Consider the following 18,127-nt stretch of genomic DNA (forward strand, 5'->3'; position numbering starts at 1 on the left):
AGCAGTTGTAATTGCCTAATGATCAGTGCTGATGCTGTTGTTAAGCCTGTTAAAACTTTGTCCTGCTGAACAGCCAGACTGTGCCTGTCTCATCATGTTGTGCCTGCTGTGCTGACTGGGGCTGCCTTTGATGCTCCCACCCTGGCCCTGTCTTTGGTTCTGCTTCCCACCCACCTCAGGCGCTGCTGAGGGGATGGATGGATGCAGCAGGGTGCTGCCCACGCTCAGGAGCTGCACCTGGAGTTACAAATAGCTGAAGAATGATCCCACAGAGAGCCAGGTGCTCTCCAGGATGAATCCCCTCTCGGCCCCAAGGAGCCTGGAGCTGGTGGTGAGGGTGGTCTGGTGCTTGTGCCCTGGTGGGGTGGGTCAGAGCAGCTCTCTGGAGGAGGCTGTCACTGGTAGAGCACTGGTTTAGCAACATGCTGCTATTCCTGCTTTTCCATCTCTCTTGTGCCTTTTCCACCACCATTACAGTTTTTTTAGGGCTCTAATTGGCCAATTTTCACGCCACCAGCTCTGTTGCTGCTCATCCGAGGTGCCCAACTGGCTGGTGCCACCTCTCGGAGCCCCTGTCGCTCATCCTCGCCTCTTCCAAGGCTGCTTTTTAATGGCACGCACTGAACATTAGTGCATTACCATCCCTTTTCCAAGAGCAGTCTCCATCCACTCTTCTCTCGTCCCCCAGTGCCTCATCCAATTTAATTAATTATACTTAGTATATTACGCATCCTGTCAAAGTTTTTCCTTTCTGAGGTTTAATGGTTTTTTAATTCTAATGCATGCTGCATGTGTAAGTGTTTGAGCAGTGAGGCGAGCGTGCAGTGGCGAGGAGGCAGCATTACAGCAGTGCTGCAGACAGCCAGGGTGGGTCCCTGTCGGGAGGCTCTGGCAGAATTGCTGCAGGGCTGAGCTGCCTGCCTGCCCTCAGCATCCTCCCTGTGCTCAGGGGGACAGTCGGGCTGGTGCCACTGCAGAGGGGCACCTTTGGGGCACCCACTGGCCCCTGGTGCATCTCTGTGGAACAGGAGCCTGCTGCAGCCCCTGCTGAGCTCCAGGGTAACAGCCTGACTCTGCTCCTGGTGCTAGCTCTGAAAGCACCAGTTCCACCAGTCTTTTCAGCCTTGCTTCATCCCTTTGCAGAAGGGATGTGTTGAGGATGTGGTGGGGACTGGGCTAATCAGGCAGGGCTGGCTGGGGCTGGAACCTATCGCTCTTTATTTCCCAGTGACACTTAAAAGGTTTGGTCAGGAAAGTGGTTCAGGAGGAATGACTTTGTGGGGTCTTGCACTGACTAGCTTTGGGTATTTCCAGATAAAACCTGCTCAGACTAAGAGGGTTGTGGGTTGGTGGTTGTTTTTTTCCTGCCTGTCAGTGCTGCAAAGTGCTTAGGTTTTGAAAATCCAGCTGGGCTCTGTCTGTCTGTCACACCATCACGGAGAGTAACGGTGCTGTGGTGCAATTTAGCTGACAGCCCTGTGAACTGGGGCCAGGAGCCAGCACAATCCAGCCTGACCTCGGGCAGTGCTGCAGGAGTGTGCCTCGGGAAGGCAGAGATCCTGGGAGGCTGCACTGGCAGAAGCTGGGGCAGAGCTGGAGCAGCCCATCCTGGGGAGCAGGGGCATCCCCTCTGCATTGGAGCCACAGCAAGGGGTGGGGGATGATCCCAGTGAGGAGTGCAGCCCCCAGGTGGGACTCAGAATCACCCCCCAGGTGCCTGTGGGTTGGCAGCAGCTTGGCTGCGAGGGCTGGGGCTCTGGAGCTGACTGCTCTCCTTGCAGGGCTTGTGCCAGTCATGGAAATACAGTTATTTTCCTTTCCTGTTCAGCAATCTCCCTGTGGCTCTGCAGTTGACAACCCCAGGGCTCGTTCTCCATCTCACCCCCATGGCTGTGGGGCCAGCAGAGTGGGGTGGGGTGGGACAGGATGGGACCCCAGCTGGATTGCTGGGATTGCTTGTCCATGACTCACAGGTAGTCATTTCCCCGAGCTTATAATGAGGTTTTAGATTTAACTGTTGACCTTATAGTAGTTTTACATGCATGTTTATCTGCCCTTTGGATTAATGAAGGTAAACTTAATTGCCAGAACAAAGCTTCGCCTAATTAAACGGATCAGATTCTCATCCTTTGGCAATTCTGTCATGTCTTCTGTTGGCCCTGGGGCAGTGTAACCCACAGCTGGCATTTCTCTGGCATTGCTCCTCTCCATTGGTGAGGAGCTGGAGCCTGCTTTGGGCCCTCTCACAGCTCCATGGCCATGCAGAGAGAGCAGGAGGGTCCCTGAGAGTCAGGTGCTGGGTCAGGCTGGACAAGGTAGAGCAGCTTTTGCAGACCTGTCCCTGCAGCTGTCCCAGATCCTGCGGGATTTTCTGATGCACCCACTCCCCAGGCAAACATCTCATCGTGGCACATCCCTGTGCTTCAGAGTGAAGATCCACCAGCATGGAAAACCCCCATCTTCATCTGGAAAAGACTTAAAGTAGAGCAGCAGGGAGGGGATAACACTGAGCTCCAGGGTGGAGGCATGAGAGGTCAATGTCATGATGAGAGATGGCCAGCAACCAACATTTTGGTTTTTTAAGAAAAGGCGTAAAATTCCCCAGCTCTCTCTTGATGATGGGGAACGCCCCATTGTGCTGGGAAGCCTTCCAGCTCCCTCCACTCTTCAGAGCTGCACACTTTTAGAAAGTACAAAGAGCTTCTCATAATGTTTTGCCTTGTGGGTACGTCTATGATTAATTCCGTGCAAGCATTACTGGTGCAATAACAATACTGAAGGTCCTAAAACTGAAAAAGGAAACACATTTGGCTCGTACTTCATACACAATCACTTACACTTAAGCTATTGATAGTTGATTGGGATCTGTAGACTGCTGGGCTGGTGCCACTGGGTTTCTGAGCGCGTTCAATGGCTGGAACAGACAGCGAGGCTGTAGGTTTTGGCAGGCTGTGGGTCTCATTAGTCAGGCTGACTGTATCTGACACGAGAGATTCCCATCCACCAAGATGAAGCTCACTTCCCTAGGCTTTGGCTGACATCCCAACAATATTTACATGAAGGACAACAGAGGATCAGTGTTAGATTAAGGCTGTGAGTTTCCAGTAGGCAGACAGTTAAATATTCTATTGAAATACTCTTTTGATTATTTAGATAATAACGAAGTTTATGCATGTCCTTGAGAAATCTGGGGAAAGGCGGTTGTTTTATGCTAAGCATGCAAAGATGTGTTTAATCTTGATAATAGGAGTAAATTATGTATCAGCATTTATAACCTCAGCTTTTTTATTTCTCCCTCGTTGTGTGGAGCCACCAGAAACCTCGCAGGGAAGGGTGGCAGGAGGAGAGGGCAGGCAGCCTCCCCACGGCACGCTGGCCTTCACATCCCTGCAGGAGGAGGATCAGCATGGCTTGTTCTGTTTTGTCCTGGCCGAGGGAGGTGCTGGTTGGAGTGAGACATTAACCACGAGCCCCCGAGGAGAGGGCAGGGATGTGCTCTGGCAGGCACTGGCCCAGTACAGGCATCCAGAAATTGCTTCTTATCTCCCCCAACTGTAATTTCTGTTTTGCTGGATTTTTATCAGGATCGTTGAGTTGCCATTTTCTGACCGATGCCTGATTTTGAATAGGACTGAGTAATAATTTGATTTATTGCTGCCATTGGAATGTGGCTGCCTGGCTGGTCCTGCCTTACCCTCACAGAATATGTGAATTTGCTTCGTCTATGACAATAGCAGGGAGCAGTAACCTTTGGATTAATTTGTTTTAGTGACTGAAGTCCCATTAAATGGAAGGCAGCTGGTGTCAGAGGCATAAACTGCGACAAAGTTTTGCTCCCAATTGTGGGAAATGTGTTTAAACAGACTAGGAATGCTTCCATCTCTGCAGGGTATAATATACTCAAATGGTTGCATTAACATGAAAAAAGTATAAGGAAGGAAGAGTGTATTTAGGACAATCCCTCTGTATGCAGTGCTAATGAAATTGAATTCCAGTAATGAAGTCGGGGTTGTGTTCTGCGCCGTGCAGGAGCTGCTGTCAGCACTAATGGAGCAGTGCCCACATAATGGCTGGGGATGGAAGAGGTCCATGAGAGCCCAGAGTGCTCTCCTCTCCCTGCCAGGGCTGGGTCCCACATCCCAGACCAGTTAGGATGCTAATGAGCCCTGTATGGAGCACGAGTGAGGTGAAATCCCCGCCGCTCAGGGCCCTGCACCAGCTCCACGGGCCACTTAAGAAAAGGATTAATTGGAGTTTAAATGGTGTGTTCCGCCGGCCTTCTGAAAGGGAATTAATTTTTCCTTGTGAATGAGGTGGGGATTGGCTTGCGGTCCTGGATAAAGGGGAGCAGCCAGCATTAAATTGCATTCCAGCCCATAATTCCTTCTGGGTCTGACTCTGCTGCAGCATTCCCACACGGCATTCCCACACTCCAGCTCCTTCTGGTGATCACCCTGCTTCCCATGGCTGCTCCTCATCCCCAGAGGAAATCCTTTGCACCAAGCCTGTGCTTGCCCTGTGGCTTGCAGCTAGCCAGGCCCCCAGGTCTGCCTGGCCCTCCCTGATAAAGCAGGGACAGTTCTGCAGAGGGGAGGGGGTTATTGATGGTGACACAGGGCAGGGCAGGAGGTGGATGGGCCAGGTCTCAGCATTTCCTGGGAGCTGTCTGTGCCTGCTGGGGGACGAGCCCCCTTGCACACCTCTGCTGGCCATCCCAGAAGCACTGCCCAGGAGCTGCATGCAGCCACGGGTCCTTATCAGCACTTGCCCCATAAATTAATCTAAATGACAGCCCTTGTTTCGTTAAAATAACTCCTGTGCTTTGTCCAAGCACTGTTGACCTTCTGTGTTGGGACAGACAATCCAGGATTAAAAATACAGCATTTTTAGCTTGCATAAATCCTGAATAATGGTGAAAGAGAGGAAAAGAAAGACTTCTTGTTGCAGTAAAGAGCATTTGTCACTGTCCCTGGTTATTAGTATCCTCTGAGCATTGTGCAGGGGAAGCCACGCCAGGATTACATTGCTGCATTGGCTGGAGATTTCTTATTAGGAAAGGCAAGGAAGGCTCTGTAAAGCCCATAGGTCACAAATATAATACACTATTCCCCACCTCTCGTTTCCTGATATTATGTTATTAGAGGAGATAAGGGAGAGGTGCAGAGTCTTAATTTACAAGCGAATGATGAACCACAGCTGGGGACTGTTTGTGTTTTGCTGGAGCTTATTATTTTATCTGGAGTGTAATGTGGTGGATCACTGCCCCTGAGCCAGAAACAGCCACTCCTGTTGGGGTGGAGGGGCGTGGGCTCCACTGGTGTGCTGGGGGTGCTGGGTCCTGAGAAGATGAAGGTGCTGGAGTTGAAAACACCCCCCGAAGTAGCTGGAAGAGGAGTGTTAAATAATGCAGTTGTGCTTTGTCCATGAAAGATGGCTAACCATGAGTAAACAGCCACAACAGTGTTTGATCCCTTCGTGTTTACTATTTATTCATATTTATTATTAATAAATTCTGTCACAAATGTTGGGCCCGCACCCCAGTGAGACATTTGCATTTTATTTTAAGTTTCATTCTCCCCCCCCACCCCCTCAGTTTCATGAACTGAGATTTAATGATTTGCTTTTCCACATTGCTCCCGTGCTGGCTCTCCCTGGTTCTCCTCGTCTTGTTTCAGGAAGAGATTTCTAACATGGAAAAGTGATATTTGAATAGATTCCCCTAAGGCAATCAATTTACTTCTAATTTGTCTGGAACTAAGCTTTTCTTTGTTGCAATGAGAAAGGATTGAAACTGCTGTAAAATTTATTAGCTTCCAGGAAGATTTTGAAATGAATTTTTTAATGATCGTGCTGTTTGCTGTACCCAGGAGCAGTGTCATCGTGATTACAGTATAATCACACGGTTGCTGAAACACCAAAATGTGGAGCTAGAGCTGGGCTCCTGCACGAGGGGACCTGTGGCACCGCCCAGGTACGGGCACTGCCCCGGAATGGGCACCACACAGGTGTGGGTGCAGCCCAGGTGTGGGTACAGCCCAGGTACTGGCACTGCCCGGGCACGGGCACCACGGCCGGCGCTGCCGCAGGGCTGGGGGCTTTGGGCTGGAGCTGCTGCCCTGCCCGTGCGTGTCCCAGCAGCCTGGCATTCTTCAGTGCCTCTTTCTCTCCCCTTATTTCTCCTCGCTCCTCTTCCTCGCTGCCCTGTAACAGCACAAGTGAGCTCTGCTTACTCACCCTGGCAGAGCTGCTCTGACACGGATTGGATTGAACCGAGCGCCTGTTTGGAAATGGAAACTCCAGGGGCTATTGTCGTCGCCCGAATTGCACCTTAGATTGTGTAACAGCACATGTCATCTGGCCATTTGTCAGGAATATTGCATTCCCAGGCACTTGCACCTTGCTACGATTTAACTTTGTCTCTTTGGCCAGCGTTGCAATTCCACTGGAGATAATTCAATTGCTGAGAGCTGAATGGGCTCTGTGCTGCTGTGCCTCAGGTGTGTGGGTGTTGGACAGGATGATTTGTTCACCGTGGACATTCCTTAATCCCCTGTCATGAGGGAAGAGCCTGTGCTATGTGGAGCTGGGGGCTCTTGCTGCAGTGTCCCCATGTGTCCTCTGCCAGCTCCTCCTGGGCTCTGCCTTTTGGGCATTCATTATCCATCCATCCATCCATCCATCCATCCATCCATCCATCCATCCATCCATCCATCATCCATCCATCATCCATCATCCATCCATCCATCCATCCATCATCCATCCATCCATCATCCATCCATCCATCCATCCATCCATCCATCCATCCATCCATCCATCCATCATCCATCCATCCATCCATCATCCATCCATCATCCATCCATCATCTATCCATCCATCCATCATCCATCCATCCATCCATCCATCCATCCATCATCCATCCATCCATCCATCCATCCATCCATCCATCATCCATCCATCCATCCATCCATCCATCCATCCATCCATCCATCCATCCATCATCCATCCATCCATCCATCCATCATCATCATCCATCCATCATCCATCCATCCATCCATCCATCCATCCATCCATCCATCCATCATCCATCCATCATCCATCCATCCATCATCCATCCATCATCCATCCATCATCCATCCATCCATCATCCATCCATCCATCCATCATCCATCCATCCATCCATCCATCATCCATCCATCATCCATCCATCCATCCATCATCCATCCATCCATCCATCCATCCATCCATCCATCCATCCATCATCCATCCATCCATCCATCCACATCCATCCATCCATCATCCATCCATCATCCATCCATCATCCATCTATCCATCCATCATCCATCCATCCATCCATCATCCATCCATCCATCCATCCATCCATCCATCATCCATCCATCCATCCATCCATCCATCCATCCATCCATCATCCATCCATCCATCCATCATCCATCCATCATCCATCATCCATCCATCCATCCATCCATCATCCATCCATCCATCCATCCATCATCCATCCATCATCCATCCATCCATCCATCCATCATCCATCATCCATCCATCCATCCATCCATCCATCCATCCATCCATCCATCCATCATCCATCATCCATCCATCATCCATCATCCATCCATCCATCCATCCATCCATCCATCCATCCATCCATCCATCCATCCATCCATCATCCATCCATCCATCATCCATCCATCATCCATCCATCCATCCATCCATCCATCCATCCATCCATCCATCATCCATCCATCCATCCATCCATCCATCCATCCATCCATCCATCCATCCATCCTGTGTCCCTGTTCTTCCAGCCAAGAGCTTGCATGGTGGGATTGGGAAGTGCTGAGGGTCTTGCCTGGGGGATTTTTGTCTCTCCCACCAGGTCTTCCTGCAGCTGCTGGTCCTCGGCAGCTGCTGCCTGGCTGAGACCACAGCACTTGCCTTTGTGCTGGTCTTCTGAGTTGCAAGTAGAGCTCTGATTTGAAATCTGGGGCTTAACGTGGATTTTGCTTTACTTGTTGAGGAACATATTTATTCCAGAGGTGGCTGTGGATATTATGTTATTTCATATTTGCTATGCAAGAGCTTATGTTTAATAATGGCATTTTTCCTGCCAAGTCTGACTTCAGGATAACTGCTCACCTTTTGATGAAAAGGTTTCTGCCAGGATGTTTTGTACCTGGGGAATGTTTTAAAAGTGACCCTGCCCTGAGGTGCTCTGAAACAAGGTTCTGGATGTGTGCTGGGTGAGGGCAGTCTGGCTGGAGCACGGATATTGCTGCAGTGGGACATGCACATCTCTGGTACAGCAGCTCCTGTGTAGGGCACTTGCCCTCAGGTGAGCTGCTCAGTGTGTCCCTGGGCCAACTGGTGCCACCACGGATGTCCCCACATCCTGACTGACAACAGAGCTATCCCCTCGGTGTGTGCAGTGTCCTCAGCTCCTTCAAAAGTGTAACCCAGGTCATGCCCTGGGCCATGGTGTTCTCAGTCCCATGCTCTGTGCATCCAGAACATTTTGTCCCTGCAGACTGTAACAGTTGTACTGACTAGGACAGGTCTAGGGCTGTAAAAGAATTTCCTGTTGTTCTATTTCTGATTGTTAAAGTGGTGAAGAACGAGACAGAACAGTACAGTAATGTGAATGTGAGCGTGAATGACTGTCCTGGGTGCCATCAAGGCTGGGTGAGTCAGACTGAGCTGCAAAGGGGAGCACCAGGAGCGTGCCCAGCAGCTCCCTGCCTGCCTCTGCTTGGAGCAGGAGCAGGATGCAGGGATCAGCCCTGGGGTCAGCCACAGGAGGAGCTCAGACCCTGCTGAGCTTGCCTTTGGATCTGGGACAGCAGAGGAATGTGTGTATCAGCAGGCCTTGCTTGAGGCGTAAAAATAGTGTTTTGTACCAGCTGGAGGGCTAAGACAGTGATGGGTGGGTAGCTGAAGATGCCCGTTCTGCCTTGTTGGAGAGGCTGCTGCTGGGGGCTCTGTGCTGGTCCTTGTGTCTGCTGCCAGCTCAGGGCTGCTCTGGGCAGCCTGGACACATGTTGTCCCTGAGAGCAGGATGGTTCTGGCTGCAGGCCGTGGTCTCAAAGCTGAGATGTGTGCTGAGCACAGAAGCAGAGTGACAGAATGTGCCATGGAGCTACCTGTTGTCTGAGGTCTGTGGATGATGGTGACTTGTGCCCCTCTGCCTGCCAGCCTGGCCTCTTTGAGACTTGTTAGCATTCCCTTCCTCATACAAAAGATTGAAACAGTCCAATTTCATGTAATGCTTCTCAGCTCCTTTCCTCCCTGCATTTCAGCTGCTGCAGGTTCCAGACAAGCATTGGAATGTCCAAAGCTGATTATCTCCCTGGCAGAGAGGCACCAGGCCAGTGCCCTTTGCTGAGCTGCTCTTAAAGCACAGGTGCCTTTCTAGGCTTTGAGGAATATCCACTTGTGGTAATCAGATAAGTCCTCCAATTGTTTCTAGCTGTAAAATGTGCCAGTTGGAAATAATGGGTCAAGGCAAGACAAACCTGCCTGTGCCCCCTCTGCAGTGAGGTTTGGCTGTGGCAGTCCCATGGATTCGGGGCTGAGCTGTGCTGCTGGGCAGGGAAGGTGAGGAGAAGCAGCTCCCAGCAGCTGACCAGCCAGCCCAGCACGCTCACAGATCCAGCTTTTCATGTTTGTGGAGAGACTGAAGTGATGTGTGCTCCAGCAACACGCCCAAGGTCACACAGCACAATAAATCAGTGTCTCATCGGGATGAGAATCCAAGATATTTCTGTAGCCCCTCCAGCCATCACCAAGTCCTCTGCTATCACAGCCAGACTACACAACTTTGTATGCCTGTAGCACCCTTTTGAAGTTAAGCTGTGGATAAATAGGGAGACAGCAATATTTTCTGGGCAATTTTTCTTTTTTTTTTTTCCTTTCTATTTTGCTCAAGTACTTGAAATTAACAGAATCAAAGTATAAGATCATGGGCTTTTAGAGCTCAGTGCTGGTTCTGTGTGTAGGGCTCAGGGCATCCTTCTCTCAAGCTGCTGTAAAGGCAGCTGCCAAAACCCAGACCTCCTCCCCTCCACCCAGCCCTGTGCTCCACATCACTGGGTTGCTGCTCTGATGTAGAGAAAAAGCTGATGTTTTACCCATATATTTTTCAATTAATTGCCTTCTTCTCTTTTTTTAAAAAAACCCCTTTCTTGGTGTTTTTTCTCTTCTTTTTTTTTAAGGTCTGCCTTTTACTCGTTTATTCTCTGTAAGTGTTAAGCTGCTCATATTTTGGTGCATTGTGTTATGTGCTGAGAATTTTTATCAGCCGCCCTAGTGCTCGCATGTGGTGGAAATACCAATGTGTCTGAGGAGCGGAGGTTATGCACACAGATGTACAGAGCGTCAGAATGGGCGGTTTGCAGGCGGAAGGGAAGGAACCCCGGGCTGAGCTGCACCTTCCATCCTCAGCCCGGCCCCGGCCCAGCCTGGGCTCACAGGGGTGACGGCAGTGGAGCTGTAGTGCTGCTCCCAGAGTGGGTTAGGGGAGGAAGGAGCCGCGTCTTGGCGTGGGGAAGGGCTGTGCTTTATGAGGGCAGCTGCAATTAGCAGCTCTTATCAAATGAAGGAAAAAGCCGAGCCTGAAAAGCAGCCAGGATCCTGCGGTGTTCGGCGGGAGCCACGGTCGGATGCTCAGCAAAGGCTGGGCATGGTGAAACTGCTGAATTTGATTTCCAGCTTCGCACTTGGCTGAGCCTGGCTGCTTCCCCGAGCCTGGGTTTGTCCATCTGTGATGTGGAGGTGAAGCTGTGCAGTCCTCTGGGAATGACTGACAGTGCAGGAATGCATGCAGGCCCTGGGCACCCAGGTCCTTGGGAAGGGTTAAACCACCAGTCCATATTTCAGCACTGTAAAGTGGTGTTGGGACGACAGCCCCAAGTCCAGAGAAGGAATCTTTATTGCTCCTGTATGAATAAAGGCCCAGTACTGGGAATGACACATTTAATCTTCAGTGGAGTGGACAATCTTGGAGATTTATAAAGCCTCTGTTGTGTGAGAGGTCAGTGGGGATTAAGCAACAAGTTAAAACACACATACACAGCAGAAGCACATAGAACCTTCCCCCTCCCCCTTTTCTTTCCTTCCTCTGTTCCTTTCCCCGCCTTGCAAAAAGTCAAGCTTAAATGTCACGTCAAACCGAGCTTAAAACATGGTGGCTTTTAACACTGGTCACTAAACCCAGGAACCAGTGGCTCTGAGGGCTTGACACATGGACGGCCCTGTTGTGATGGATTTGCTGCCGTCACTCCTTCTCCGGGCTCCTGTTCTGGTGGTGGCAGGTGACACACAACCGATTGGAGATTAAACTGCACTCTGCAGGGCCTTGAAACCGATGGCTGTTTGAGGTCTGGGGTAGGATCCCCTGTGCCTGGGAGGGGGGCAAGGCACAAATCCAGCTCGCTGTGGGCACGCCCGGCCGGGCTCCGCGTTCACCGTGCCTTGTGCTTTCTCCCCGCAGAGCAGAGCGAGGGCTTCCACTGCCGGGAGGAGTGCCGCATCCTGGGCCACTCGGACAGGTGCTGGATGCCGCGCGGCGCCGTGCCCAGCCGCGCCAAGTCCCCCGAGCACGGCAGGAACGTCATCGCCCTGTCCATCGAGGCCACGGCGGTGGACGCGGAGCCTTACGCGGACTGCGGCGCCAAAAGGACCTTCGCCACCTTCGGCAAGGAGGGCAGCGAGCCCCCGGCCGAGGAGCGGCCCGCCAACCCCAAAGGCAAAAGAACGGTGGACTCGGCCGCCTGCAGCCCCAAGGTGAGCGGCGCCGTCCGCGAGGCCGGCAACGGCTGCGAGGCCGTCAGCCCCGTCACCTCGCCCCTGCACCTGAAGAGCCCCTTGTCCGGCAAGCCCTACGGTGCCGGGCACTGCGCCGGCAGCCGGGAGCCCTTTGGGAACACTGGCCCTTCCCGGCCCTCGGAGGCAGAGCCTCGAGGCGCGGACAGCGAGAGCAGCGGGCACGAGGGCAACCCGCTCCTGCAGGAACGCCGGGAAAAGGACTCGCCCGGCGCACGGAGACTAAAGGACATCGTCCTCTGAGCAGCACTCGGCGAGACCAGGATGAGGACGAGGATGAGGAGGAGGATGAGGATGAGGGACCGCACGACTCCCAGCGCAGATTGTTTTTATCGCTTACCAATGGTTCACAGATTGCTGTATTTAAAAGCTTTCCCTAAATGTATTGTTTATAAACGAAGCTATCGTTAGTGTGACAATCCCACGTGTCTGAGGGCGGCAGGGGTGTGCAGCCCTGCGCTTTGGCCGGGAGGGTGGCGGGGGCAGAGGCCAGACCCCCCCAGTCCTCAGGAGCGCTCGGTACCCCCTCCTCGGAGTTTATATATTTTTGTATCTCAAAACGAAGATAAATTTCCATTCCTGGAGAGAATTGAGTGGCCAATTCCTTATTCGGACATCTTTAGTGAGCACCCCGGCGGTTTTGTAGTCTGGACAAAGTAGCGGCTGTTTCTTGTGTGGGACTGTTCAAAGTGACAGTCGGGTGAGTTTCAGTTCAAATTCACTCAGCACGAGGTTGTTTGTCTTTTAAGGTGTTGGTGTTTTGCTATGGACACCCCTGCATTTATGAATCCTTTTGCTGTCACATACTTATCTGTACTATTATTGTATTTGATATTGCAAATTACTGTATGTCTAGTGATGGCAAAAGGCTTTCAGGCTAAAAAAAAAAGGAATAAAAAAAATATAAATCACAATCATCTCACTTAAACTTTGGGGAACCTGCAGTTTGCAGCCCCGGTGGAGCAAGCGCTTCTCCAGCCCCCACCATTGCCTGCAGCCTCCCCGGCTCCTGCAGGAAAATGACAGGGAATTATGGGAAGGCGTTTTTGGGAAAATCCTGCCTGGATTGCAATTGTCGGATGCACTGTGCTGAACTTTTCCCCTTACCCGTTTCTTTTGCATAATTTCAAGGCAATGCATGGAAAGGTTTTTTTTTTCCACAAGTTGGTTATTTTGGTTTTTTTCCAGTTCCCAGATTTAGCTATCCCTCTCCTCCAGTCATTTCCAAGTCAAAGAGATGGAATTATTTTAAGAGATCTAAATTACCTTCTCAATTAGACACACACACTTCCCAGTCAGCGTTTCCTAGCCATGATTGCACCAAGAGGGTGTATGTGGGTATGACATCATGGCTTGGGTTTTGGACCCTTCTGATTTCTTTCTATCCCTGCATCATAAATAGGTATGGAATGAGCAATAGTGATGTTAATTTAGGGGCAGACAGGTGATATGTAACAACGCTACTAATTCAATTAATGTGCCTTCTTAATGGAGAAAAAATTAAAGCAATTCTTTATTTTTTCTCATAATTAAGGACTTTTTTGTGTGGGTACAAATCTACTCATGTAAAATTGAATTGAAAATTGAGCTACTTTAATAGCCATTTTGTAGAAGGGAGAGAGGGAAGGGATTCCACAGCTCTCTGCTCTCTTGCAGTGAAGATTCCTCAGTGAGGTATGAGTAAGGTAGGAGGATTTCAGTTAGTGTATTATTATTATTATTATTATTATTTTTGCTATTATTATTAACCCTTCACTGAACGGATTTTTCCTACCCTCAATAATGTTTCCTAGAGTTTAAAATCGATTATGGAAGGAAAAATATATAGCTCTTGCCAATGTTTGCTGTACCAGCAAGTTGAAATTAGTGGTTTCTAGAGAAAGAGACTTTCTAGGTCTACATATCATGATAAAGTATTTGTTACTTGATTTATTTAAATGAAAAATAGCAAGAAAACAAGTTCCAGTTGTTATTATCCTCAAAATAAAATTAAACTCCAGCCATTTATTTCTTCAGGGCAGATTGATCTTGCCTGAAGCCACAGCTGGTCTGAGACAGGTCCAGAGTCAGCCTGTTCCCCCTGCCACTTGCTAGAGCCAGGAATTGGGAAAGAATCAACAAGAAAACAGTTGTCTAATGAAATTTGTGATGCTTCCCTCACTGGTGTGATGACTACCTCATTGAGCTCCCATCCCATGTGTTAACATGATGTCTTGCATCCCTCCAGAAAGCAAACTGGGGGTTTCTCCCCTCTTCTGGATTCTGAGCCCATTCTTCAGGGATATGTTGTTTCTGTTCCCGCTGTGTTTCCTGCCTGTGTACTGTTACTGCTGTCATTGATTTCTGGTTTTTTTCCCCAAATGTGTGTTTTATTATAACACAAGCAAAGAGGAGAGGGACTGGCTCGGGGCTGTTGCAGTAGCTGGGTGTTCTGTGACTGTTAAGCTGAGTTTATTCTGATGTTTCCTGGTTTTGTCAGCTCTGGGAGGGTTTTTTTGGGTGGGGGCAGAACTTCTCCCGTGTGTTTGCTGAGAGACAGACCCTGCCTTGCCCTGTCTGTCAGGTGCTCTGGGCTTCCATGTGGCCCCAGCATCACCCCACGCCCCTGCCAGGAGGAGACCCAGCTTCCCCATGGCCCCTGGGGACCCCCAGGTGCCCCAGCACCATCCCCAGCTCTGGAAAAGTGCTGGCTGCTAATTCCTGCCAAGCATTGCCCCCTGCCCGTGGAGCTGCCACCACCAGCCTTGTGTTTTGGATGAAAAATAGATGCTAACTGAAAAGGAAGAGAGGGTAAAAAAAAAGAAAAAATAGAAACATTTCTCTAATTTACCCAGAGGAAACGTTCCTTGCCACTCTGAATAAAAGCACAGCCGAGAAAGAATGTGAAATAATTCTGTATTAAAAGGGGGCATTAAAGAGGTCAGTAAACCCTTATGCCTCCAAGAAAATCATTTAAACACCAGTTTTCTGGGCTGACCCGGGCTGCAGTGGGGGATGTGAGCGAGGGGCCCTTCCCTGGTATGGCCTTGCTGTGCAGGGCCAGGGGGAGACCCAGAGAGCTGCCCTGGCTTTGCTGCCTTGGCCCTCTCCAGAGCATTTTGGTACTCCTGTCACCGTCCCTCTGTGTCACTCGAGATGAGTTCAGGCTCCTGGGCAAATTGCAGTCCCTTGGTTTTTTCCTACTTGCATCGAAACTGGCCATGCAAAAAATGTTCTGAGCTGCTGGGCGGGCAGGAAGGCTTTTTGGAAGGGTTCCAGATGTAATTATTGCGCTTTTTAATAACTTAAACCTGTCCTCAGATTTGGTTTAGGAAAAATCGCTGGGATCTGTTGGTTTCCTTCAGGCAAACTTGCTCTGCTCCTGTTAATGCAGGAGAGCAGCAAGCACCGACGATTCTCCCCCGAGCATGACGAGGACCCCATCTGGAGCAGCTCTGGGGCTGGGGCCAGGGGCTGAGCTCTGCCCTGCTCCCTCGGGAGCCCCTGGCCTTTCCCACCCTCGAGGCTGCAGGGCTGTGCTGGGAGGGGTGGTGGAGGGCTGGGGGGCACAACTGATGGCTGGAAAAACCCCCCCAAGCACTGTCTGCTGAGGTTGTTGCTGTTCCCTGTTTGTTGTGAGCTGGAGGTGGCCTGTGGATCACACTTTGTGCAAAAGTGAATTCCTCTTTTTTTAATTTTTATTTTTCCAAACAGGAAATGAGTTGCTTTTGTGAAGAACACACTGTCTGATGAATATGTTGAAATTATTCTTCGGGGTGGGGGGGTGGGGGTGAGGGAGAGAAAAAAAAAATCTAATTTTGAATGGAAACACATTTGTCTGTCATTGGGGAAAACTGATGGTCTTGTTGCTACAGCTGCTCTTGCAGCTCTGGGTGATCTCTGGTCCAACCTGTGAGCTGTGGTACCCGCCGGGGATCAGCCCTGCCGCCCCCGCTGCCAGCCCTGCGAGGCTGAGAGGAGCTCTGCTGGTGCCAGCTGATGTTCAGCTGATCTGAGCTGGGCTGGAGCCTGCAGACCCCCTCCTCTCAAAAACTGGCTCTGCTCAGCTGATCTGAGCTGGGCTGGAGCCTGCAGACCCCCTCCTCTCAAAAACTGGCTCTGCTCAGCTGATCTGAGCTGGGGTAGGGTCTCCAGACCCCTCCCAGAGGCCGGCCCCAGCAGCAGCCGCGGCGCGGCACCGAGCGCGGTACGTCTCGTCATGGTGTCTCCGTTGCCGAGTATATGAAGAATAAATCGTTGTATATGCTGATATGTATGTTATGTACATTTTCACAGTGATTGAATCATTGTAAACAACAAAATGGAAAAAGGAAAAAAAAAAAGAAGAATCACCATTCTGTCTATTTTATGAAGATGATAAAGCAGCTTTATTAAATTATTATGATTCTGTTTCCAAATGGTGTACCTGCCACATTGGGATTTTTTCATCTGATGAGAACTTTGTTTTCCACCTAAATGTGATTTTCTTTTCTCTGCTTTGAGCATCTAATGCATTTTAGTATTAAAGCAATTATTGAATAAAATGGAAAGTAAGTGTTTGGTTAAATATGCCTCAGAGGGTTTGCTTTGGTGGGCCCCAGGTGCTGGTCCTGCACGGCTGGGTGCCACCCCAGCCTTGTCGCTGTCCCATGGCTGGTCAGCTTTGGCACCCAAGAGGCTGCAAACCTCGGGCAGAACTTTCCTGGTCCTGAGGAGGGGTCACCACCATCCCCAGTGGTGATCAGCTGGGACAGGCAGGCTCTGACCCCCCTGAAACGGGGCACAGTGCTGGTCATCTGCACTGCCACCTTCACCTGCAAGGGAAACACGGCTGTGAGAGGGGCGAGCACAGGTAGGAAACGCCTCCAACCCACACTTCTCCACTGAGGCATGGCAGAGAACATTTTATTTTCTGTCGTTTTTCAGGAAGGTGCTTTGGAGGAGATGGTGAGGAGCATCCCCTGCCTCTGGATTAACTGGTTCATGGACCTCATTTACACACAGAGCATCCAAGCACTTTGTGGCTGCCAGGCTAAATGCTCCCACAAGGTCTCAGCTCAGTCAGGGTGACACCAAGGTGGAGCTGGAACAAGAGCAGTGGTTGGGAAGCCCTTTCCCTGGTGTGGAAGATGCTTGAGCTGCACACCGAGCATCATCCTGCCTGACAGGGACACCCAGGAGCAGAGGTCAGCTGTGGGTAACCACACCTGGGTGAGGCCCCATCCCTTCAAACCAGCAGGATCAGACCGGCCTGGGGTCAGCCTTGTGCCAGGTGTGTGTGCTGGCACGGAGAGCACAGATAGTTGTTCACAGCCAGCACCTGCAGCGTGTTTGCACCCTCACTCGTGAGTCATTTGGCAGGTGGGTAAAAGGAGGTAATCCAGCCTGTGGGAGGGAGGCTGCTCTTTGTTTGAGGAGGTGGTTGGAGCCGGGCTGGGCAGCAGCGGTGCTGCAGGAGCAGCACTGTGCCCGAGGAGGGGCCGGGCTGCTGCAGCATCCCCAGCCTGGGACCCTGCCTGTGCCAAGGACTGGAGCCGGGGCTGTGCCAGCGCCGTGGGCTCGGCTGCCAGGTAGGAGCTGAGCCTGTCGGGGGAGGAGCTGCCCGGGGAGCTGCCCTGGGGCAGGGGCAGCGGGCTGGGGGTGCCCGGGCTGAGCGGGGGCATTGCACAGCCCCAGTGCGGGGATGGCATGGGCCGGCTGGGAGATGAGCTGGGGCTGAAACCCCCCAGACAGAAGGTTTTCCTCAGCATCCCAGACAGAAGGTTTTTCTCGTGGCGTCCTAGACAGAAGGTTTTTTTTTTTTTTCTCGTGGCATCCCAGACAGGTTTTCCTCAGCATCCCACCCGCAGCCTGCCGGACCCGCGGGTGCTGCGTTTGCTCCTGATTTGGTCGCCTCCCTCCCGTCGCTGTGCTGGCTGGGGGATTGGCGATGGCAGGCTGCAGCCGTGTCCCCGGGCCGGTGTCCCTGTCCCCCCGTGCCGAGGCTGGCTGTCCGGGCAGGGGCTGAGCGCCTGGAGCCGCTGGCCCCGGGATGCGCTGGATCTCGGTGCGGGGAGCGGGGGAAGGATGCCGGGGTGCAGCGAGCCCTGGCAGTGCCTGGCACCGGGGGCTGTGGCCAGGGCTGTGCGTGGGTCTGTTCTGTGCCGCCGCTGATACCGGAGCTGCTCTAGGGACCGGCGGCATCCATCGCGGGTCCCCTGAGCTCCCGCCTGCCCAGAAGAGGGCTCTGGGGCTGGGCAGGGGGCTGGCTGTCCTTGCCCGTGGACAGAGCTTCTAGGGGTGCTGTAGGGCACCCCGAGGTAGAGACCCCTCACCC

The 18,127-nt window shown here is 51.6% G+C and overlaps 1 protein-coding gene and 1 long non-coding RNA gene across 3 annotated transcripts in view; both read left to right on the forward strand.

The window, feature by feature from the left end:
• PCDH19 (protocadherin 19) overlaps positions 1 to 16,378 on the forward strand; it is a 59,873-nt gene extending 43,495 nt beyond the window's left edge. For both annotated transcript variants that reach the window (XM_064426467.1, XM_064426468.1), the window contains exon 5: positions 11,501 to 16,378. In XM_064426467.1, the coding sequence (XP_064282537.1) occupies positions 11,501 to 12,075 (575 nt within the window). In that variant the 3' untranslated portion in view covers positions 12,076 to 16,378. The remainder of the gene's footprint in view (positions 1 to 11,500) is intronic.
• Positions 16,379 to 17,252: 874 nt separating this feature from the next.
• LOC135304226 (uncharacterized) overlaps positions 17,253 to 18,127 on the forward strand; it is a 90,466-nt gene continuing 89,591 nt past the window's right edge. Inside the window, exon 1 of the long non-coding RNA XR_010365635.1 lies at positions 17,253 to 17,381. This is a non-coding gene — a long non-coding RNA (uncharacterized LOC135304226). The remainder of the gene's footprint in view (positions 17,382 to 18,127) is intronic.

The sequence above is a fragment of the Passer domesticus genome, chromosome 7, assembly GCF_036417665.1.
Source record: "Passer domesticus isolate bPasDom1 chromosome 7, bPasDom1.hap1, whole genome shotgun sequence".
NCBI classification, from domain to species: Eukaryota; Metazoa; Chordata; class Aves; order Passeriformes; family Passeridae; genus Passer; species Passer domesticus.